At 44.0% G+C, this 23316-nt stretch overlaps 1 protein-coding gene across 2 annotated transcripts in view; it reads right to left on the reverse strand.

Moving 5' to 3' along the window:
* LOC138497211 (uncharacterized) overlaps positions 1-23316 on the reverse strand; it is an 835962-nt gene that overhangs the window by 807429 nt on the left and 5217 nt on the right. For both annotated transcript variants that reach the window (XM_069620534.1, XM_069620535.1), the window contains exon 2: positions 3627-3743. In XM_069620534.1, the coding sequence (XP_069476635.1) occupies positions 3627-3734 (108 nt within the window). In that variant the 5' untranslated portion in view covers positions 3735-3743. The remainder of the gene's footprint in view (positions 1-3626; positions 3744-23316) is intronic.

Genomic DNA, 23316 nt, shown 5'->3' on the forward strand with positions numbered 1-23316 from the left:
CGCAGCTGCGCGTCGGGAAGCAAGTATATACATGACGCCATCATCCCTAGCAAACGCATGGCCTTGCCTACCGTTACCTCCCGAATGGCTACATATTGAGGAATCAGAGAGCATGTTCTGAATCCTCTCGCTGCAGGGGAAGACAACACAGTCTTCCGTCCGAATCAGCGCCCCCAGAAATGGTTTTACTTGGCTGGGGACTAAGCTGGATTTCTTTTCGTTGATTGAAAAACCCAGGCTGAAGAGGAGATCTACTGTTTTTTGGGTGTTCCGAAAAACAAGCGTCGAACGAGTCCCGGGTAATGAGCCAGTCGTCGAGGTAAGGGTAAACTGGGACTGATAGTCTGCGCAGGTGTGCTGCTGCCACGGCCAGGACATTAGTAAACACCCTTGGCGCCGAGGCGATGCCAAAGGGGAGTACCTTGAATTGGTAGCGTTTGTCATGGATCATGAACCTTAGGTATTTTCGGTGCGCTGGCAACATTGAAATATGAAAGTATGCATCTTTCATGTCCAATGGTGCCATGAAGTCCCCTTGTTTCAGCAATGGGATCACCTCCTGCAGTGTTACCATGCAAAACCTCTGGGGTTTTATAAATGTGTTCGCTGGGCGCAGATCTAGAACAGGACGCATGGTGAGATCCTTTTTGGGTACAAGGAAGTACACTGAATAAATACCCTTGTTTACCTGCAGAATAGGGACAGCTTCTATGGCGTCCTTTCCCAGCAGTGCTTCCACCTCTTGGATCAGAATCTCCAGATGGTCCGATGAAAGGCGCTGTGAGCGCGGCGGTCTGAACTGTGGAGGTCGGGCAAATTCCACGCAATAACCTTGGGCGACCGTCTCTAAGATCCACTGGTCGGAAGTTAGCCTTGAGGAAAGATGTTAATCGCCCCCCGACCGGTGAGACATGGGAGGGGACCTGGACTTGGTGGTCATTTCTGACCAGAGGCTGTCTCCCCTCTGGGATTGGGGCCTCTGCCTCTACCTTTGCTGCGTTTCCGACCCCTTGAGGGGTAGTAAGTTGGGCTTCCAGATGGTTGATTTGTGTTGAAGTTACCCGTGCCATAGTTGTTTTGACCAGTACGGGCTTGCCCTCGAAATGACGGTCGAGAATTATTACCCCTCTGGGAGGAGGGTCTGTGTAATTTGGTGCAAGGACCTTATAGTCTCATGCTCCTTCTTGGCGGTCTCCAACGCTTCATCCACTGCTTTCCATAAGAGGTTAGACTCCTCAATGGGTTTATTAATGAGGGAGGCCCGAGTCTCAAGTCTAAATCCTGATGTACGCAGCCATGCGTGTCTTTTCAGAAGAGTCCCTTGTGCAAGAGACCTGCCTGCTGTTTCTGCAGTGTCCAGGGTGTTCTTCACCACATTCTGGTTAACCAGTCTTCCCTCCGAAACAATGGTGAGAAGCTTTGTCCTGGCGGGTTCAGGAACCTCCTGGAGGCCCTCCTGCAGCAAGTTCCATTGGACATCATCATAGCTTGATAATAGCGTAGTATTATTAGCAACCCGAATGGTGTATGCAGCTGCTGATGTGACGTTTGCCCAGGGCATACAACCTTTTAGAATCCTTGTCCGGTGTCGATTCTCCCGTGGCAAGGGGTACCCCTACCCCCTTTCGAGTGGTAGTCACCGCCAGTGAGTCTGGGATGGCGTGCCCTTTGATATACAGAGGGTCAGAAGGAGAACGCCGAAATAATTTTTCGACTCTCGGGTTCACTGCCCGTGTCTGAGCAGGTGAGACCAATGAGGGAGCTACCCGTCTCTTAACAGAGTTAAGGAGGGGGGATGGATTGACTCGCCAGAGGTTTTTCCTTAAATATCCTCCATGAAATCCTGCTTAGGTACCACCTCTTGAGTGGCAATTTTGAAGTATTCGGCTGCTTTCTTCAACATGGAGTTGAAAGCCATTTGGTCATCCACAGGGGAGGGCTGGCAAGCCGGGGTGGACGGAGGAGAGTCTAAGTACAAAATATCAGTGTCCTGATTTTGCTGTGTCCAAGGGCCTAGACCTTGCTGCTGGGTTTCCTCCCACTTGTCCGTCGTATCCTGTTGATCTTCCTCATAGTTTGAGAAAAGAAGCTTCTTCATTATAGAGGTCTCTACGTGTCCATATGGACCACGTCGTCTTGTTAGAAAACCTGAGACTGAACTTCTTGAATTTGGGGGTTAGGGTCTACCCGAGCCCTTTTCGGGGGAGGATGATCAGAAGAACTGATAATCTGCTCCAGCCGATCCATACAACATTTTTCTGTAGTCCATTTAGAGGACCCAAACTGACCTACGCGAGGAGAGACGACGTTATCCGCACTGTGGCGTCGAAAGGAACCTCTCAGGGTGTCGGAGAGAGGCTCTTGACTATCTAAGCAAGCCTCATCGGAATCGGGAACCCAATCCGCCGAAATCTTTTCCGCGGCTTGGCCCATAACCTTTAGGCGGAACCAGAATAAGGCCCACCGCTGCTGCGATTCTTCTGATGCTACTCTGGATAGCCGCCGAATCGTCGTGAGACAAAGGTCCGATTTGTCGGCAGTATAAATACCATCTGCAGCACTAGAAGGCCTAGCGGTCGGTTTTCCGGGTAGAGGCCTAGCCGTAATTTTCGGGCCTACTGAGGCCATGGAAATCGCTGAAGTGTCGGGCTCCCGAACTTCGGCGCGTGTACGTTTTGGAGTAGCGCCCTTGGTTTGTTTCAATTGCCCAGTCGCAATACACTGCTGCGGATGCGGGGGAAGGCTTTGGATCTGAACGATCCGAGGGAACCGGCAAAGTTTTCTGCAGCCCAGATGGAAATTTCGCCTTTTTTGACTAAGGCGTCGTAATTGGCGTAGGGGTTATGTGCTTAGTGTGATGCGCCTGTACGCCCCTGCCACTGGGTGTAGTCCCTTTAGAAAGACCAGAGTCGAGCCTGGAAGGGTCGGGGGACGGGCGTGGAGGACCTAGAAGCATCTGCCTCATGGTCTATAACATCCGCATTGGACGTTTGGTCATCCGAAGTACCCCCGTCACTTTCAGTTGGCGCGGCTGGGGGGGGGGGGGGGGGGGGTGGGGAGCATGGGGGGCTCCACACGTGACATACTGTACGCAGCCCACTGCTTTACACGGCACTCCTTAAGGGTCTTGGGTCGAAGGAGTTTGCACGCCTCTTCTCATCGTGCTCTAGGGGGAGGCAGGCGTTACACGTCCTGTGTTCGTCCTTCCAAGGATATCTGACCCTACACTGGGAATTGGTGGGAGGGGGTGGGGGGGAGCGCAGTGGGGCCTTGTGCAAAGGTACTGCTCCGAACGAACCAAGTATTTATGGGTGCGTCCATCTTGATCTAGGTATTTTCTGGTGGTGTGGAGGGGGCGGGCCCTTCCAGTCATCTATTAGTATTGGGTCGCTCTGCTCCCGCTTGTTCAGCGCTGCAATGCCTTATTCAAGGCATACGTTTGCGCTTAATAAGTGACATTCCATATCCATTAAGTGTGTGTTTTGCTCAAATGCAACAGCTTACAATTCAGTGCTGAAAACCTATACATTTGGTGTAAGATTTCACATTCGCCCCACAATCCTTGGTACAGACAAAACACTTGAAATGTATACAAATTTCACAGCTAAACCTTTCAAAACACTTACCTCGCAGTACAGCATATTTTTGTTGTTTTCAGATCGGCCAAACGACTCAATCTTGCTTCGGAACTCAATCTTGCTTCTAAACTTGGCCGCTTTACCAAAGAAGCTCATTCTGTAGGACTGAAGACCATGACGAAAAGAAATGTAAAAAAAAAAAAGTTATTGCCCTGTTCACGTTCTATTAGCAAGTGCAAAAAAATAATAACAAATGTTCGGTATGACATTGTAATATAGACGGCAAACTCAAATTGGAAACTGCACATTTTAAATGTTCAAATCTCCACTCAATTAAACGCAACAGTATAGTTTGGGACAGGAATTTCGATATAGGATACATACATGGCAGTGAAATCTGTTAGGTGAATATATCAGTCAAGGCTGTGCTCAAGATAATATTTTACTCCCAATTTCTTAATGTTGGTAGTGAGATTTTTTTTTTTTTTTTTAAAAAGGGGTAAACATGCAAGTCTATTTCCCAATGGGAATATTAGTGAGTAAATGTAGGTTGTAGCTGAAATTAATTATTTATTTGCACCTAGTTAGTCATGCACATTAAAGATCCAGGTTCACTTCTTACAATCAGGCAGTGATACTAGTTTCTTCCTGTGGTACTATGCATTACTGGTTCAAACATTCATGCAGTTGTGTGGGTGCGAGCAGGAGCACAAGGTTCTGTGGCCGTTTCCTGCAGGAAGTATTTTTACTATACATTTTAATTCTTTGGGAGCATTTGCCTATTTTTAAAGTGAGTAAAAGTAGCCGATACCTGTACGGGTGTATCGCCAACAGAGCTCCTATACTAGAAATTAATTGCACATGGATGTACCAAGGTGCAATCGTGGAGTGGTGAAATTCTTCATGCCGATTTATGACCGCTTGGCACATTTACACCAACATCGGAATTGGGCCCAGAGATCAGCAACCATTACGGACATGAAAAATGGGGGTGTGGTGTTACTTAACATACAAAACGTTCTAAATGTGCTTTGCCGGTGTAATTCGTCCGCATTCTCTATTTACTAACAGAATCAACACAATTGTCATTTGACGGCACATTCGAATTACACTACAAAGTTGTTAAGTAACGAACGTGGTATAGATTCAGAGGTCCACGTTCTGATGTTGGGGTAAATATGAGCTTAGCATTCGTCAATGTGCCACTTCAAGACGAAGGTTGTGCCAGATTTCCTATGCTAATATGGACGCTATTGCATAATATGTTACGGTCGATAAACATTTTCTTAAGGTGCTTTCCGGGAATAGTTTGAACAAGTTCTTACATGAAAATGATATCAGGCCAATGTTGGATTATTTACTGACTTGTTTATTTTTACTCCACAGTCAGTAAATAATGAGCTGCATTTAGGTGATGCTTTCCAAAACTTCAAACAAAAAATTAGACTGTATATCTGGATCCTTAAAACGCAGCAAGAAATGCAGTCATGAAATGAAAGACCCAGTCCTGCATAAGAGGGGAAAAAACACTTCATAAGGTTTACGAAGACGAGATGGACAAGGTTTGTTGGAGACATCATGACTCATTGAGGGCAATCCAATAGGTGTGGGACACAAAAGATATAAGCTTTGAGCCAATTGAAGTAATCATGATGAACTCTGTAGGTTGGCACAGGTTAGCCTCTGAAGTTTATTCCACATGGTCTTCCTTAGAAGAGCATATAACTAATAGACCCCTGAAAACTGTCTTCAAAAGTAATGTGATTGTTATTGGTCCCATTATCAGTGAAACTTAGAACATTGAGCACTGAGCCCTCTACTTCAAACAGGTTGAATTTTATGATTATTTAGGGCTGAGATGCAAGGAGTCGGGTGGTTGGGCAGCCCAGATTAACAAATAGTCTGCCACAGAGAAGATCGGTGGCGCAATCCTGGCGTTTCATGCGAAGCATGGAAGAAGCGCAGTTTCCCCAGCCTTGGATAGATTCCATAAGCAAGCTATTCCGGCGGCCTAATACGGTTCCGAATTTTTGGGGTAATATTCAGAAGCTCTGTATATATGAACATAAATTCCTGAAAATTGCTCCCAGCCAACGCCCCCGGAGCTCGCTCTGGTTTTCCTGGAGATGGGTGGCACCCTGGTCGGTGATCAGATTCTTTCCAGAACTGCTCTTTTTTGGGAGGGGGATATGAGGGGGTGGGGAGACTGTGGAAGCAGCGTGGCCTTTAAGTATCAGAACTCAGCACTACGCCCCTTAGCCATGGTGGGTGATAAGAGCTTAAAATGGGCATTCCATGTCAAGGCCCACTACTGCAAGACACCCCCTTGATTAAGAATCTCAAAAGACAGGGTTAGGCAGAAATAATGAATGCCTTCTGGTTGACACATCACATTTAAAAATGGGTTCTGAATACCTTAACTGGAAGTTCCAGCTGGGTTACAAACCATACCTCCATGGCCTCTTCCCGGCCTATGAAAAGGTCCTGTATATGCCCTTGTTTGGGAATCCTCTCTGACCTTCACCTGAAATTGGTTACCGATTTACACAAGCTTGTGCCCACTATGTAGGGAGGATAACGAGACAGTTAAGCATTTTCTGCTATTCTGTAGCAGGACTGTTAAGCTGAGTAACATTTATTTGTTGCCAATATTAAGAGGCAGAGCTTAGAAAAATCGGCCAGTGCTGCGAGATTCCTCAGCCAGTGCTCAGAAATGCATGTTCAAGCAACGGCCCATTAGATCCATAGAGCCTGGCTGCTTAGAGTGCAATTGTGAGTACAGTAAAGATTATTGATGTTACTTAGAAGAGGCTGTGAGTGGTTGACTCTTCTCACTGCGTTTTATTCTTCATATTTTTTTCAATTCATAAAAAGCACTTGCAGTAAAGAACTCTTCTCTGGTCTCTTGTGTATTTTAAGGAATCTTAATGACCATGTACATGTCAATTTTGATATATTTCAAATTGTATTCTTTTGATCTAGATACTTTTATGGTTGACTAATCGAAATAAAGTTTGATGAGATGGTTTATTCTACATTAAAGATCATAAATGGCATCCACGCTTTGGAGCCTTCCCTTTCTGAACATTGTTCTGGTAAACTCAAAAGGAGCAACGATCTGATGGAGATCAAATTTCAAACCACAGACTGAAAATGCCCTTGGAAACTTCAGAGTATAGCAAAAACGTGCTTCAAATACTTTCAAAGCCACACAAAACCCAATTTGCACTACTGAAAACGTCAACGCTATGGAAAACAGGTGATGAAGAAATCTGCAGGTGAAAATAAACAGTGCAAAGTTTGTTTCAACTGATCAAAAAGCTGGTCAGTCAAAAAGCATCAGTGGCACAGAGATCATACATCCGTGACACAGGTCATACCAGTAGAGCTCACTACCATGACAGGGTTCAAAATGGAGGGGAGCCAGGAGCCATTTAGCTCCTGCTTCTAGCATAGTAGAGCATGGTTAGCTTGAAACCAACAGCTACCAGAAGCTACTTTTGACTCCTAGGGCCAACCGGTACCTTCCAAATATGTAAATGTGACATTAACCCCGAGTATTTGCATATGTTAGTAAAGAAGATTTTGAACACATCTAATAAACAGTTAAACACAATGGTTTATACAAAATGGGCAAAAAGTTAAAGGGAGCGTCTCTGGTAGCTTCCATCTCCCCTGCGGTAGCTCCTGCCTACAAGGTGAGGTCCGACACCCAGGAGCTAGTTCTAGCTCCTGCTCATCGAATCTCAATTTTGAACTCTGCATGATTTGAGGTTTGTTAGGCATCACAAGCTTTCAAGGGTCTTAAAGGCAGCCTGTAAACAGACTTGCAAAACTGAGGCCCTTTGACAGATTGCTGGAGCATCGAATACCACCTCTGCAAAGCTCATTCAGTATCCCTCAGCTGAATGAGAACATGTGTTACAAAGAGAAACATACCACCACAAAGACAGAGTACTCCAGTGGACACTGAGTCCAATGTAGGAGCACTACTAAAAACCAAAAAGGTATAGCACAAAGATGAGGGCAACATGATGGACATAGGGCAGCAGCTCCAGATTGTGTTGGCCCGTGTTAGCCTGTGATACCTGCAGCCATCAACCAGCAGCAGGGCAAAGTGAGGTTTGGGCAGGGGGTGCAGCCATTAATGCTCCCACGAAACTGACCAACCTAATCTTATCCCATCTCATTCTCGATAAACTGGTTGCCCCATGCGTCTAGCCCATAGTTTGTATAATCTTATCTTGCATTTAGCCACAACTAACAAACCCACTAAAATACTCATCCTCGGTTTACACCTCACTCTCTAAACAAAACACAACCATACCTAAATGGCACAACAAACCACACGCAATCCACCGAAACAACGAAATAAACCACTCAGCCTTGCACAAACAGAACTGAAAGAAAAAAGAAATCAGCAAACGGCGTAAATCGAACTGAAGCTGGCAATAGCACATCACAGTTCTCTTGCACATTTTCCCCGCTCAGTCCTATTAACTTTCCCAACCCTCTTACTTTTCAGATATGCCGTGGGACCACTCCAGTGATGACAGCGCACGGTATAAATAGCATTTAACATATATTCTTTATACAGCACTAAAACAGCATACTAGGAGTTTTGAATTGCTGGAAGCTATTTAGCTCCCGATTATAACCCAGAAGTTGAGCCTGGTTGGCTTGACACTAGTGAGCTACATTTGGCTCCACGGGTCAACTGGTCCCATAGAAATATATTCATATTTAACTTTTTGCATGTAGGCATGTGTATAAATGAACCTTAGGACACATCCAGAAGACTAAAGCATGATGGGCCATATAAAATGGACAAAAACTATAGAATGCTCCTGGTTACCAGAGGTAGCTCCTGCTTACTGGGTGATACGAGATACCCACAAGCTGCTTTTAACACATTCTAATAAAATCCTTAGTTTGAACCCTGGAACAATTAAAATGTCCCCAGGATTATAAGTGGTACCACAACATTTATTCTCCAGCCACGTACAATCAATTACCTGCAGTGGGCTTATTTACATCATTTCACTCATGCAACAACTTCAAGAAAAACGGACTTAAAATTCACATGACCTTATAAATTGTCAAATTCAATACACAGGCTATCCTGTTTTTTAAAAAATGGACAGGCTTGCTGCTCCCACACTTTCATTGATCTCAAATAGAAACAATCTTAGGGTTCATTAAGTTTTGCCTCAGACCCACATAGTACAGACAAAAAGAACCCCCCCATATTAAACAAATATACAGTGAATTATTCAACAAAATATTTCTATTTTGGCAATGCACATTAACACGTGTGACAAAACACCTATAACGCAAAATTCTCATGAAAAATCTCAAAATAGGTTTTAATCCCCAGTCACAACACATATTCCTCATACACCACAGCTCTCGAAAGAACAAATACTCTAGCCACCAAACTAGCCCTTACATCCACCAGACAATATAGCCCACCCCCCCGCCCCATCCCACCCAGTCCATCGGCAGCGACCACTACCCGACCAACGTTCAAATCCTTTAGTCCAATATATCTCCAGAGCAATTTCTCAAACTTCTATCTGCCCGCAAACCATCTGGCTCTCCGCTGGACCCTTGCCCAGCCACAACCCTCAAAGAAATCTTTGCTTACACCTGCGCAGGAGAACACGCAAGATCCATCATAAATGCCTCCTTATCCTCTGGTATCTTTCCCGACGCATTCAAACCGGTTCATGTCAGACCTCTAATTAAAAAACCTTTGCTCGACCCTCTCGAGCCCAAAAACGACCGCCCCATCTCAAACACCAGGTTCCTTGCAAAACTCATTGACCGAACCACCTACTCCCAACTAAATGCCTTTGTCAAAGCCAACAACCTTCTTGATCCCTTCTTGATCCCGCACATCAGGTTTCAGAGCCCGTCACAGAACTGAAACCACCCTAACCTCAATCTGGGATGACCTTAAAATGACAGCAGACTCCGCGGGATGAGACGCACTAATCCTTCTTGACCTATCCGCTGCCTTCGACACAATCCCTCAATCCTCCTAGACCGCCTCCACTCCCTAGGAATCCGTGGAACCACTCTTAAATGGATAGCTTCAATTCTCAAAGATAGGTACCAAATAACAATACTCTCCACCTATACCTCTCAAGCCAGACCAGTCGACACAGGAGTCCCAGAAGGAGCATGCCTATCCGCCCTCCTATTCAATCTCTACTTGATCACACTCCCACCGATAATTTCGTTCACACAACATCCTGTGCTACAACTACGCCGACGACACCCAACTAATTCTAAAACTCCTGAACTCAAAACCCAACTCCTGACCTGACCTCCTGCCTCCTTGACATAGAACTCTGGGTGTCGCAAAGCCACCTCTTGTTAAACCCCTCCAAAACGGAAATCATGGCAACTAGAACTTCTTCCGCACCCGCTACCCTGGCCATCCGCCATGGGCAACTCACCGACCCCCTCCAACTCAGTCAAAAATCTTGGATGCACCCTTGACTCTGATCCAACACTCTCACACCAAGTCAACAACGTCTCAAAGTCCTGCCACTACCACCTTAAACCCCTTAGGCACATCTTTCCATATCTGTCCTTTCCCAACAGACTCTCTGCAGTCCAATCAATCGTTATATCAAGCCTGGACTACGCAAACCCCCTATACTTCGGGGTCCACGCGCACCAACTGAATAAACTCCAAAGGGCACAAAATGCGGCTGCCAAATTGCTACTTGCGTTCGGCCCAAGAGACCACATCTCCCCAGCCCCTAAGACGCTGCACTGGCTCCCAGTAACCCAAAGGGTGACTTTCAAAACCTTATGCATCTCCCATCGAGCACTGCATAAAACCGGACCTCAATATCTTCAAGACAAACCAAAACCCTATCACCCCCCTCGCACCCTAAGATCAAGCTCAGCCGGCCCCCTAGTCATACCGCAGACAAACTCAGTCAGGTTAGGCGGCTCATCATTCTCAGCCTTGGCCACCACGCTATGGAACTCACTCCCACCCCACATCCGCCTAACCGAGGATTTAACGTCTTTCCGCAAACTGCTGAAAACCTGCCTCTTCACCTAAAAACCAACCTGTACCAAAATAACCCAAACAGACTAACAGCAACTCAATGACACCGATCCAACAAACTACCTGATGCAAGAAATTGACAGCTACAACCCCTAATATAAACTAGAAGGACAACAGAATTAAACGAATAAAGTAGATCAAAGCAGTGAAATGGTTAATAAGAGTAAATCTTACGGAATCAGTAACGAGATTAGTGAAATAGACAGAATGCATGAAAATGAGTGCTTAACACGGAAGCGAGTAGAACGCAGGAATGCGTAAACCTGATGAGTATGTAGAGCGCACGAGTGTGGATAGTGGATGAATACGGAAGTGCGGGAAGTGTGTAGATACCCAGAGCAGATGAGTATAGTGGCGGATGGGTGTATGGAGAAGATGAGTGCACAGAGCATATGAAGGTACAGAACAGATAAGTATGAGATGAATATATAGAACAGGATATTGCCGTTGGATGCAAGGAGCGGGTGAGTGCGCGGGGGGGGGGGGCAAGTGAGCAAGTTATTTATTTTTTAAAAAAGCAGTTCATGGGTCATTTTAAAACGGCAATACAAGAAATCGGAGCTCTTAAGTATTTTTTTTTAACTAAGTACTGTCACAGTGCAGACAGGCAGTTTGTCCCGAATGACATTTCATCATAAAGCATCTCTCCTCTGTGCATGGGTTCTCGCAAACATGTTGATGCTTGCCATTCAATTTAATTTAAAGAATGGCAGAGGCAGATGCAAAACCTGTTGTGTATTGAGGCAGGTCGGAAGCGTCCGGTTCCTGGGTGCCAATATGCTGCTTCCACAAGCCCCAGTATTCTTCTTAAACAAGCTAAAATGACACCACATGTCCTAACATGTTACTTAAGCTGAAGTACAACAATATTCCACTCCATTCCTCAGATTTCACCAAAAACTGCCAACCACGCTCTCAGAATGAAGGCAGCGGTTTTAACAAATTTGGAGACATGAGGAAGGTAGGGGTGGAGGAGTCACAATACTACCCATAAGCAAGACTGATCAGGTTTCCATCCCAAACAGCTACAATACACTAAAAACTGTTTTTGGCATCTATAAACAAGTCCAAAAGTGTCTAATTATCCCCTACCAAGAAGGGGAATGCTGGCTGCTCTGGATCAAGCCTCACATTCCAAAATTACAGCACGGAATTTCCGCCCCCAAACACACTTGTTATTGTTCATCCTCATTCTACTTACTGTCAAACGGTCCTTGCAGTATGAAATCTATTTGAGTTTTTCATTTTGATTTTATTTCCGGGTTTGTCGTCTAGATCTAGTCTCTCCTTTTTATGGCCAGTCTAATAAAAATGCCAATAACGTTTACTGTATTAACTAATGTACTCAATCGATTCTGGTCAGTTTGAAACAGTGTACTCTGAAAAACAAGTGAGGAGATGACAAGTACTGCAATACGAGTGTGTTTCATGGAACAATATTCAAGAAGTGCACTCAAATTAACAATATAGGCACAACAACATCGAAACAGAATGCGGGAAAATGGATGCCTTCATATTCTGCACACATTTCCAGGATACACAGTGTGCAAAACGTTATAGCCATGACCTGTGTAGAACAGAAGATAGTTGGAATTATACGAAGTCAAATCCATTGGACAAGCTGGTAAACAAGCAGCACGAATAAGGAGCCAAGCAAGAACCTTGCACTGTCCCACGAATCTGACCAGGTTGAGCACGGCAAGAAAAATCCAAGTTCAGCGGTAGGCAGGTTTGCTAGAAAAGTCTGCAATCTGGTAAATGAGCCCTACAGCAGGCTCGGGGCAGGTGTAAAAAAGTTGTACAGTACTAGCCCACATGAAGTTACTTGTCACCCCAATTTTACAAATATATAAAAGACCCCATTTCTTACTTGCCAATATTCAGTTATCACTAGCCAAGGGCTAGAGTTAAGTACAAACTTTGAGCCATGCTCCAGGAGACGCTCATCTTTCCCAATGGCTAGTAGAGTGCCATGGCTTTGATTACAGAGTATCAATAATAGGCTCTGCATGAAACTTTCTACATCAATAAGCAGCAATAGCAACTGTTACGACAGATAATTAATTGGTATGAGTGTGTTAAGCTCGAGTGCATGTTTTGGTAGAACTACTTGAAACTGCGCATTATTAAAATCAATTTGAACTAATAACTACATATGGGGTGTTGTACAATTGCATGACTGAAAGTTATTGAACTCGTAGGATAACGTTGTGCATTTGACTACTGTAAGAGTACAAGTCGATCCAATTGTGCAGTACTTCATATCCGGCAATTAGACAATTTCCAAACTGAAGACTTGGTTTAACTGGTGTAGGCACGTTATTGAATGCCTGAATAACTATTGGCCCTGACTGCTGGAGGAACACAAATAAAGTCCCAATTGTTCTCTACTGGCAAGTAGACCATGCTCTAGACGTACAAGAGCACCACTGTTATTCTTGTTGTGGGGTGTTTCAGACTCCTATGCTCTATAAATAGACCTTAATCTGAAATTACTATATTAGACATTGTGCTTGATTCAAAAGGGAGAATTAGAACAGATTGCAGTGTTTCTAGCACCATTTCACGCTGTGATCAATCTGTAGTTTTAAAAAAACGATGTTTCCCAGCAAGCACTGGGCTTTTTATTTTTGTTGTCGGCACGTCAGGTCTGGAGCGTTTGTGCTGGTCTGCCGGTGTGCAGCTGATCTTAGTGCTCCTGGTCCAAGGGGCAAGTTTTCTGTTATTTACCAATTCACAAGACTAACCTTACTATGGGGGTACACCCAGACATGGTGCTGCTCCTGGTGGCACAAAAACTACAGAGCAAAGCACTGGTTCAGAGCTTCTTAAACAAAATTCTGAACATCACTAATTTTACTTTAGAAAGAGTAGGGCGAACTCCAGCCTTGTACAACAATATTCATTACCCAGTTGGTAAGGAAAGACCCCAGCCTGAGATTTCTGCCCCCATGATTGGAAGGATTTTTAATTTGAAAAATAATTTTCTGCCTCAACCGATATGAATACTGAGAAAAATATTGACATTGCTAACCAGTCACCATAACAGCTAAAGAGCTACTAGATCACACCTAGCGCATGGGTGAACCTGCTAGGAGATTGTACTACCATTGAAGCCTCGCCTGGAAATCCGTATCGCTTCAACATGTCTGAAGGGATACAATAGAACCCTTTTTTTGCTCAGCTTTACCCTAGGATACGAAACCCCAGGAAAACACTAGTGACCAGCTTCTGCCTCACACTCCCAACCAAGAGATTCCACCATACCCAAACTGAGGGACGTCCAGAGGGAACACATGAGAGATTAACTGTTCAGTTTACAATATAGAGAGTCATCATCAATAGTACAATAACCAATACACACTGTTCACAATTTGTTTCACACCTTGTCAAAGATTTATGGAGACAAACTTGAAAATGCAATATGAAAGATGAAGTTCACATGAAATAATGCTCCTGATGAAGGGAATTATCTACTGAAACGCGCAGAGCTCACGGTTTTAGATATTTGAACATATATGGACTTCTGTATTGCACAATATGATTGAAATATTGCAGACAACTGATTATGTCCTATGCTTCTAGATACAAATATTTCTAATTAGATTCTGAAAATGTGTATATACGAATTACATGTGTGAATCTCACGCACCCAAAAGTGTTTGTAAACTATTATTATTTTGTTAAATTGCTTAAAAAGCTAGTTTGTTCAGACACACATTGAGTGTGCAGGGGTGGCAAGTGTTCCAGACAGTGGACACCGATTTTTTCTGTTCTGGATAACTACAACCTAGTGTCAGGGTTGCTACACACTCCTCTGCGCCTCACTATATTCTAAAATCAAGCAGATTATTATGTGAAACCAGGTCTGCGTCTGTATAAAATAGGTTATTTGTACTACCCAAGACCTGTCAGAACTAGTTACAACAGAATCTGCTGACTTGCTAAAAAAAAAAGCATCTAAACAGGTGTGCTCCATATTGTAAAATGCCTTCACCCCGGCGTGAGCGGGTAATTTGATGTGTACATAATGTATTATGAGAAGAACCATGTAGAACAGGTTGGATGTACCATGGTACACTGTATACCGAGCCCTTCAAAAGTTGTTTGGTATTCCCCCTCCATAAAAGACCACATTATGTGAAGATATAAAAGCAATGTATGCAAGGGAAGGGGTTGCGGTTCAGTATTCAGATAACATTAGGATCAGCACGTCGTCCTGTTCTGTGGACATCTGAATGCCGTTTTGCCAACTGCCATAAAGGACGCTTACCAACCTTCCATGAGATATATTGAGCAGGAGCTCTCCTTCCACGTATTGACTGTAGGCTTCACCCACTGCGGATTGCACCCTCCCAGTATCACAGGTGCATAATGTGTCCAATTCATCTTTCAATGGGCCTTATAAAATGAGTGCCACCCTTATTATGGTATGTACCACTCAGGGGATCTCTTTGAATGCTTCCCTATGGAATCACTGAAACATTCTAGGCATCCGCTACATGCGTCACCTTCAGCGCTCTAGGCTCCAGTTGAACACGTAGTCTTTTGGCAGCACCCATTCTGTATTTAGTGCACAATGGTTTGATGCTACCAAGTGCATTATATACAATTGCCTTAGATTATTTTTTTTCCCGCAGACACCATGTCAATTTGCCCCACTACATAGGCTCAGGGTTTGATGCTGTCCAAAGCATATCCAGAAATCAACACTGACAAAAGTGTAATGGGAATCAAAAGCCACCATCATTCCCAACACTTTTCCAGCGATGCATGTTAGCATGGATCTCCACATCTTCTCCATCTACAGTGACAATCAAATCACTCATTGTGTCCCTCACTAACTGGACTTTGACTAATCGAATGTGTTTGGAACCACTTTATCAAATATGTGCCAAAGGGCCTCCTTCCAACAAACCGTCGCCATGGTGTAACCTTGTGGACGTGAGGCCATTTAACCCCGGCTGGCACAATTAGTCCCAAAGCAAGCACATCTTTTCCTTTCAACCTTCCCTATGAGAACGCCACATGATAGGACATCATTCTCTTGTGACTCCTGGGGCCAACTGACTCCTTTTTCAACTTTAGCAGGACATGCGCATCACTACCTCCATGGCCCTAGTATATGCTGCAGACGGCTCTACCATACAGATTGCTTGCACTAGGGCAAGGTCCTTGACAGAGTAAGTACCCTCTCCTGCAGTCACTTGTTTTTACAGCAGTGAACCAGATGCTCATGGTGAGTATTTTTGTTAGTGCTCCAAACTCTCACTCTAGGGCCAGAACCTGTAAAGATGCTACTTAGGATACAATTTGTTTTAGGCCCGAACTCATGTGCCAACATGCGTTCAGTGGCATGGAACACATTACGAAAATCTCCATTAACCGCCCACGTGTACCAAGGGCAATGTAGCGAAGACCATGCAGCCTTCAAATCAAAGAACAAGTTATTGTTATGGCCCACTTCATTAAGATGTCAGGTTCACACAATCTGTACAAATGCTTTCCTTAAAGCGAACCTAAAAATGTGCATTCGCCAATGGCTACGGATAATGGATTCCTGGCAAATAAGAAATTGTGTGATGTGTCGCGAGACACAAACTAATACATCAAGACAATGTGTTCAGTTATGACAATTCCATTTATCGCAACATGTAATTGTTTATCTCTGCAGTAATCCAAGGCATACAACAAGTGGTAATGCACCACAATGCAAAAATAATGTATTGCTTTTAATTTTGCAAATAATGTCGCAGAAAACCGCGACATTTCAGATAAGAGGACAATTGTAATCCTAGGTAAAGCTCCTGGAAAACACAAAGAGGAAAGCAGAAAGTCAGGGTGTAGGCCGACCCCCAAGGCGCATTCCTTCAATGACAAAAATATATAACACACACACACACATACTGTACCCCAGATTTCCCCTTACTTCTTTGCTCACGTTTTTTCCATTTCTTGATTTACTACCCCTTCTCCGTGTGTTTTACCATTTCCTTTATCCCTGCGACTTATAGAACTTCCCTCTCCCTTTTGTTTATTTCCCCATCTCTCTTCTCAGTTGCTTGTCCATCTCGCACCTCGCATTCCTCGCACCTCTCCTCTTCCTTCTTTACTTCCAATTCCACCACCATGGGCGATGACCAAAATGTACGCTCAGACAACAGTATCCCTCCCTGGATGCAACTGGCTACTGTACCAGCACGTTAAAAATACATTTTTAAAAAACCCTATGGTGAGCATGCATGTGAAAGCATGCAAATGTCTGCATTGCTCATGCATGGGAAAGGCCGCTCTGGTGTGTGAAGCTGCAGTGATTGCACATGCTACATTTCCGCATCTTCTTAAATAATTGAAGGCATCAAAATCTAAGATTATGGTTAACTCTGCGTTGCCAGATTTTACAGACAGTCACATTTAAAAAGTCTAACTTGTAGTTTGATTGTATGTACATGCTCGAAGTTTGAAACTTCATGTTCACATCTGACCTCTAATCCAAATGGGAAGTTTGCCATTCATTGAAAGTCGGTTCAAGTATATCATTTGTGCGCCTCCAAGCGACAAGACATGATTGCTCTTCTATTCTGCATATGTACCGACACCAGTGTAAGTGATTGTTATGGAGACATTTCAGTTTCTGTGCCAATTCTCATTAACCTGTGAGATTGACAGCACTTTTACTATAGTATGGACCTTTTTGATTTTAAACTCCCGAGTGAGTGGAACTTTTTACTGCACACATTCTTTTTCTCTGACTGGGTTTATTATGCTCAGTTTTATGGAGTTGGTAACTTCCATAAGAGAATACAGGCAACTTTTTTATTTTGCTTGGTGACACCCAACACCCTCCGTGCAATGTCACTGAGGAGTCCCATGGACTTCTCAGTACGTTTAAATACATTTTCGTGAGAACTACAGTTCACAAGAATGGTAAGTTATCTTACATACCTTTTCCTGTTTGTGGGTTCAGCATTGGGGAGGAGGGATTGCTTGGGTTACAGTTTAACTCCTTTTCCCACTCCTAAACTTTGTTACAACTGACCAACTGAAATGGCTTGTGGCAGAGGATACGTCTAGTGCTTTCTGAGGTCACTGTGTAATGGATATGAAAAGTATAAACAGGTGTTACTCACCAGCATTATTGTTCCATGTATAACTTATTTCCATATTCAATATTGTTAGTTGATACATTTTAGAATTGAATGCCTTGTGTATATATAAATATATTTTAATATAACTTGTGATTAAGTGTTTTCCCGGGTCTATGTACGTACCTATTTCTGTGTACTGCACTATAGCTCACATAACTCCCTCCTAAAATAAGCCTGTCTGCCCAGCCACCTTACCGACTTGTGTAGTACATACCTATATTAAGAGTTGGTCTCTAATAAGTTACCACATGTTACTCAAATGATAAATAGGTTTGTGATGAGCAGTATATCAAGTTGCACCATTATATATGACGCAGTACCAGGAGTATTTTTTGTATAGTGCGACATGTCTAAAATGGATTAAGAGCACTGCTAATTTTGGCAGGTAGCACAAAGTCAAAATAGCAATTTGCTCATGATAGCACACTTCATTTTGAAGCTGTGATCTCGAAATCGGTCTGCATCGTTGCCACTCAACCACATATCATCCCAGCTCTAATTGGTAGAAATATGTTTCGTTTTCAGAAATACTACTTTTTGTGGGAAGTACTTGAAATGTACAAATCATAATAAGCAAGCCTAAAAAATATATAAATCCATATAGAAGTATGTTGGGAACAGAAAGCATGGCTGTAGCTTTCCTCTCCCATTCTTGAAAACTAAAATAACCAGAACGCAAAGTAATGAGGCTAAAAAAATTAAAAAAATAGAAATATATCCGAGTTTGTAACCTACGTTCAAGACTTGCACACAAAAAAAAGGTACTGTACGATAACGTCACCTTCTTCTGGTCATTGACAACCTTATGCTACTTGCAATTATATATTATTTGAAGGAAAAGGAAAATGTATACTTAAAAGAAGCAATGGTTACTCCAATGAGCCATCACTAATGAGCAGCTTCCCATTTAAGCACAGTGTGTGTTAACTTTTGCGAGGTCTAAAAGAAGGCCTTGCTGAATTTGCTAGGGTAGACTTGTTCAGTAACAAATCTAACAAAGGCACCCCCTCATCATAGCTCTAGTTCAAGACAAGGCTGCGAGTTCCCTAGACCATGTGCTGCCGCAAAGGGGAAACATGCTTGCTCCAGCCCTGAACGAAGGTAGGCTGTACAAATGTCCTAATCATATACATTAGAATGCTAATCAAAATCTTTTTTTTTTATGGCAATGTTTATTTGTATGGCAGCTATACACAAGGTAGGCGTTTCAAATCGCTCAAGGAGCGATGGAACAAGGGGGGTGGGGGAAGAAAAACTAATTCAGAGCCCATGAATTTCTCAACAATACAAGTCTGCAGGGCAGAGTAAGTACATAGAATACAACACTGTAGATAACAGCAAACAGGTTGGATGACGATTCTGCAGTTGAGACGCCACCATACAAATAGGGGACACATGGAAGATATATGATCAAGGAATGGTACGTTCAGATTGTGCAAGTGCACAGATAGTAGGGGGGGGAGGGGGTGAGGAGTCCAGGAGCGCCCAGTTAGTTAGAAACTGGGACAAGTGCTGAATCTCCTAATACATTTTGCAAAACAAATTCATGCCTTGTAATCAATCGCATGGATGAGCTCACGATACAATGGGGGTGGACTCATTTAAAGTGTTCGTCCCTTCTCATCTCACATGCACTGAATTTCATGGGATTTATAGCAATTACTTAGAGTTTTTTATACTGGATTTCAAGGGATTGGTTATGCTACATCTTCTCCAGCATCTACCGACTATAGCCGTAGGTGGCAACCATTGTGCAACAATTGTAATAAAAGATTGCAACGGATATCCCTGCCTTGTAAATAAGCTGATCCACTGGCTAACGCTGGTATTGGGCACGTTTTACGTTGGAGCAATTAAGAAAAGAGACTGGCCATGACATACAGCAGTAGCCTGTATCCTTCTCACTAAGAAATAACTAGACCCCGCAACTGTCAGCAATCCAACAGATAGGCAAAAAGGTCCTGGGCCATTGAAGGTGGCCGATGTCCCCACCCTTATCGCACCTCCCCACACCCAAAAAAGGTCCAGCAGAAGAGCATTGATCAGTTCATTGCCTTGCATTGTAATGGTATTCTGTTCCCGAGGTAATGCAGCATTTGCCTATTACTGCGCCGATAGAAAAATGCTTAATTTTTTTTTTACAGAGAAAAAAAAAAATAAAAAAAAAAAAGAGTTCCCACAGCTGCTATCCTGTGTGCACCTTCCACCCGCCCGCATATATCCCTCCTGCTCTTCTCCCACTATCACATTTTCCAAAAGGGACACCTAACCATTTGGTTATTTATTCCCCGCCCCACCACTACCCTTATGCGAAACTACTCCTTTACCTGCTCGTAATGTCATTTTGAGCCAATTTTTTTTCCACTGGAATATCGCGCAGAGTGCATTTTTATTTCTGAAAAAGCTCTGCGTTTCAGTGCACCATAGATGTGGAATGGTGTTTTGGCCCAAAGGCACACCTTCTCCATCAAATTTAACAAAACTACTGTACCAATTTGCTAGCAACTTATTCCTTATTTGACACAATTTTCTTCATTGAGTGTTCAAAGGATGCACCTTTTTCCCATAATGGAAAAATGAAGGATGTCGAAAACAGCTCCTTCCCCACAACCCCCGAAAGTTTAAGTTTTGAACTGTCAGACAAACAAGCCCCAACATTTCTAGTGTGCTAGGGCCCGTAAGATTGTGGTGCTTAATTCTTGCAAGGAAAGAGCATGCCAAACCAACCAGATCCAGCTAAAACGTACTCCAAAACCGAGCGCTAGGTAAGAAAGTCACAGAGAAATAGCTTTCGCCAACACTATGGAACTTCCTACCAAAGGAAGTTCACTAAAACCAGGGCCCCTTTATGTTTGGGAAAACACTTAATCAACACAGTTAACTAAACAAGCACCACCAAGCAATTATACTCTGAACTTCGCACACAAGAACCTGCATTCCATACTTTATATGCTCTTCCGGCGAGCTTGTGGCCAGGCAACCAGGAAATGTCAATTTCGTTTCATTTCACCTCCACAATCAGTTAATGATAATGTGACTTCTGAAGCATGGGGCCCCTTCATCCTCTGCAACTCAAGTTATACTGTGATGTGCACCGTCTAGTCCCACATTAGTCTTGCCAAGTTCTCCCATCGTAATTTGGGACCCTAAACGTCCCCCGATGTGTACCATGCTACTATACTTCTACCAGAAGTATAAACATAATTTGTGTTAACCTACCCTTTTAAGAGGCAATTTATATGCCCAAAACATAATATTCACTGACCAACTAAGCCACATACAGCAATTTAATGTTCCTCCCAATAGAAGTCAAACATCAAAATACTACCCCTTTACAAGCAACTTCTATACAGCAGCCCCAGCCAAAAGATCCTACCACCACTGACCAACTAGGTTCCAATCTGGATCATCGACACAAACAGAATTGTATGCAGAGCTCAGGGCAGTTCGGTATACATATCAACAGAATAGCAAAGATACTTTGCACGTTCTCTCCCCACTAACCTAATGCACCCTCAGTTAGGGAGACCATGAAAATGGCAGAGGTGCAGGTTATACATCCCAGCAACCTAACTTCAGGGATATAACGAGTGCTTAATTTGTGCCAGTGTTTGGTGGTGGCCAACAACGGCACTCTTTTTTGGGCACCGTCACATCTGCGCAAGACGTGTAGTGTGTAATCTATTTTAACTTTAAGCATTATCCAACAGAAATGTTTGAAGTTTGTTGACTCATTTCTGTTGGATAATTTATCTCGGGCTCAGTGCTCGTCTGCTTGCAGGCCCAAGCCCAGCCCCTGCCGCCTGCCTCTCTACAGCAGCGCAGTTAAAGATAATAGCCAATGAAAATGAACATTCTGTGTTACTATGCAGTATTTGATACATTCTGAATAGTAACACAGAAAGTACACTTTTCATTGGCTGCATGTTTGCCCGCCAATCAAATAGTCACGTGTCGTGTGGGGGTTGGCACACCGCCACCTTCACACCAGAGTTGTAAGGGTGTGGTGGAGGCCGAAACGTCATCTCGTGACTCGAGTTAATCCGTGGCCCAGTTGCTTGCCTTGCTGCCGGGCCCTCAGGCCTCAGCACTTGAGGGGTCGTTTGGAGGAGTTTCTTGGCCACTGGCCCCTTCAAATTCCCAGACATGCAGAGACCACGGCCGGCACCATTTCCCGTCACCAAAGGCAGCCGCAGCTTCAAGCAAGGGTAAGTAAGTGTGTGACGTGAGGGATGTCTCCTAAATCGATCTGTGCTCTGCCGATTATATCCAGTTGGTTTCCTCTGTGCCTGCTTTGACCCAGTTCCTGATCCCCCCTCCATTCGATCCTGGGTCTCAGTTGTCTCCCATTTCCACTGTTAGCCTCTGCTACTCTGTACCGCTTTCATCTTCCTCCTCTGTTCTCCATCCTGTTGTAGGTGGCAGCAGATAGTAGGGAAGGGGAAAGGTCTGCTCTGAGTGGGGGTAGGGAGGGCATGTCTCCCATTATTGGTCTGAGGGAGTAACAAAGGCATAAAGTTTTTCAAACTGTTCAAACTTTCTTGTGGCTGAAGAAGCGGTGGGGGTCTTCAAGGAAAAGGGCACTGGAAAAGGGGGGCTGGTGCGGAGTGTGCACGAGGGAGGAGGGTAGACAACTCAGCGAGTGATGGAAGGGGGAGGGGTAGATTTTGGAAACTACAGAAAACTGCCTGGAGATATCATATCTGTGTTATTACTACATGCACTCCTTTTGGCCACACACACCTGCCTGACTTCACGCCAAACGAGTACCTAGCATTGTAGAAGGCTGGCATAGAAGGTGGAAGCGTGTCTTGTGTGTGATGAAATGTATGTGTGTTTGTATTGGTTGTCTATACATTTGTTTTAAATATATATGTATAAAATATCGGTAAGGTTTCAAACTAGAATCACAGTAAAACAGAAAATAAATTAAAAAAGAAAGCTGGGACTACAACAGACACCCATTGATTGCCATGTGTCCACCACAGAGAATTGCCCTCAGCATGGCGAGGTCCAGCTCAGCACTTAAATCCTGGAGAGTTCTGACTAGAGAGCTTCGGCCCCCACATGCTAAGAGCACACATACACACACACACTTGCAGGAGAGAGCCCGCAGATTAAGGCGCCTACTCAAGCTGGCGACAATGGTGATGGGTTTTGGGGACTCCCAACACCAAGGAAGTGCTCGCCCAAATAAAAGGGATGGCTCCCAAGCAACAGCAGGAACCCGGCCCACAATTCAGACTAAGGCAGCCAATAACAACGGCGAATGCAGCTGCAAGAAGCTATGCAAGCATGGGGCACAGCGGGCAATATATAAGGACGTCCTATTTTAAATAAAGGGAGTTTCGTGCAGATGGCCCCACAGCGAGTGGTCAAGGAGCACTTAAGTACTTGGTGCCACTGGAGTACACAGTACGCCAGCTTGAAATTGCCCCTTTTGCCAAGCCCTCTGCCCAGTAGCTCCCCCAGAATTAAACCCTTGATTCCAACACCACAA

This window comes from Ambystoma mexicanum, chromosome 5q (assembly GCF_040938575.1).
Source record: "Ambystoma mexicanum isolate Mex_15411 chromosome 5q, UKY_AmexF1_1, whole genome shotgun sequence".
Lineage (NCBI taxonomy): Eukaryota > Metazoa > Chordata > Amphibia > Caudata > Ambystomatidae > Ambystoma > Ambystoma mexicanum.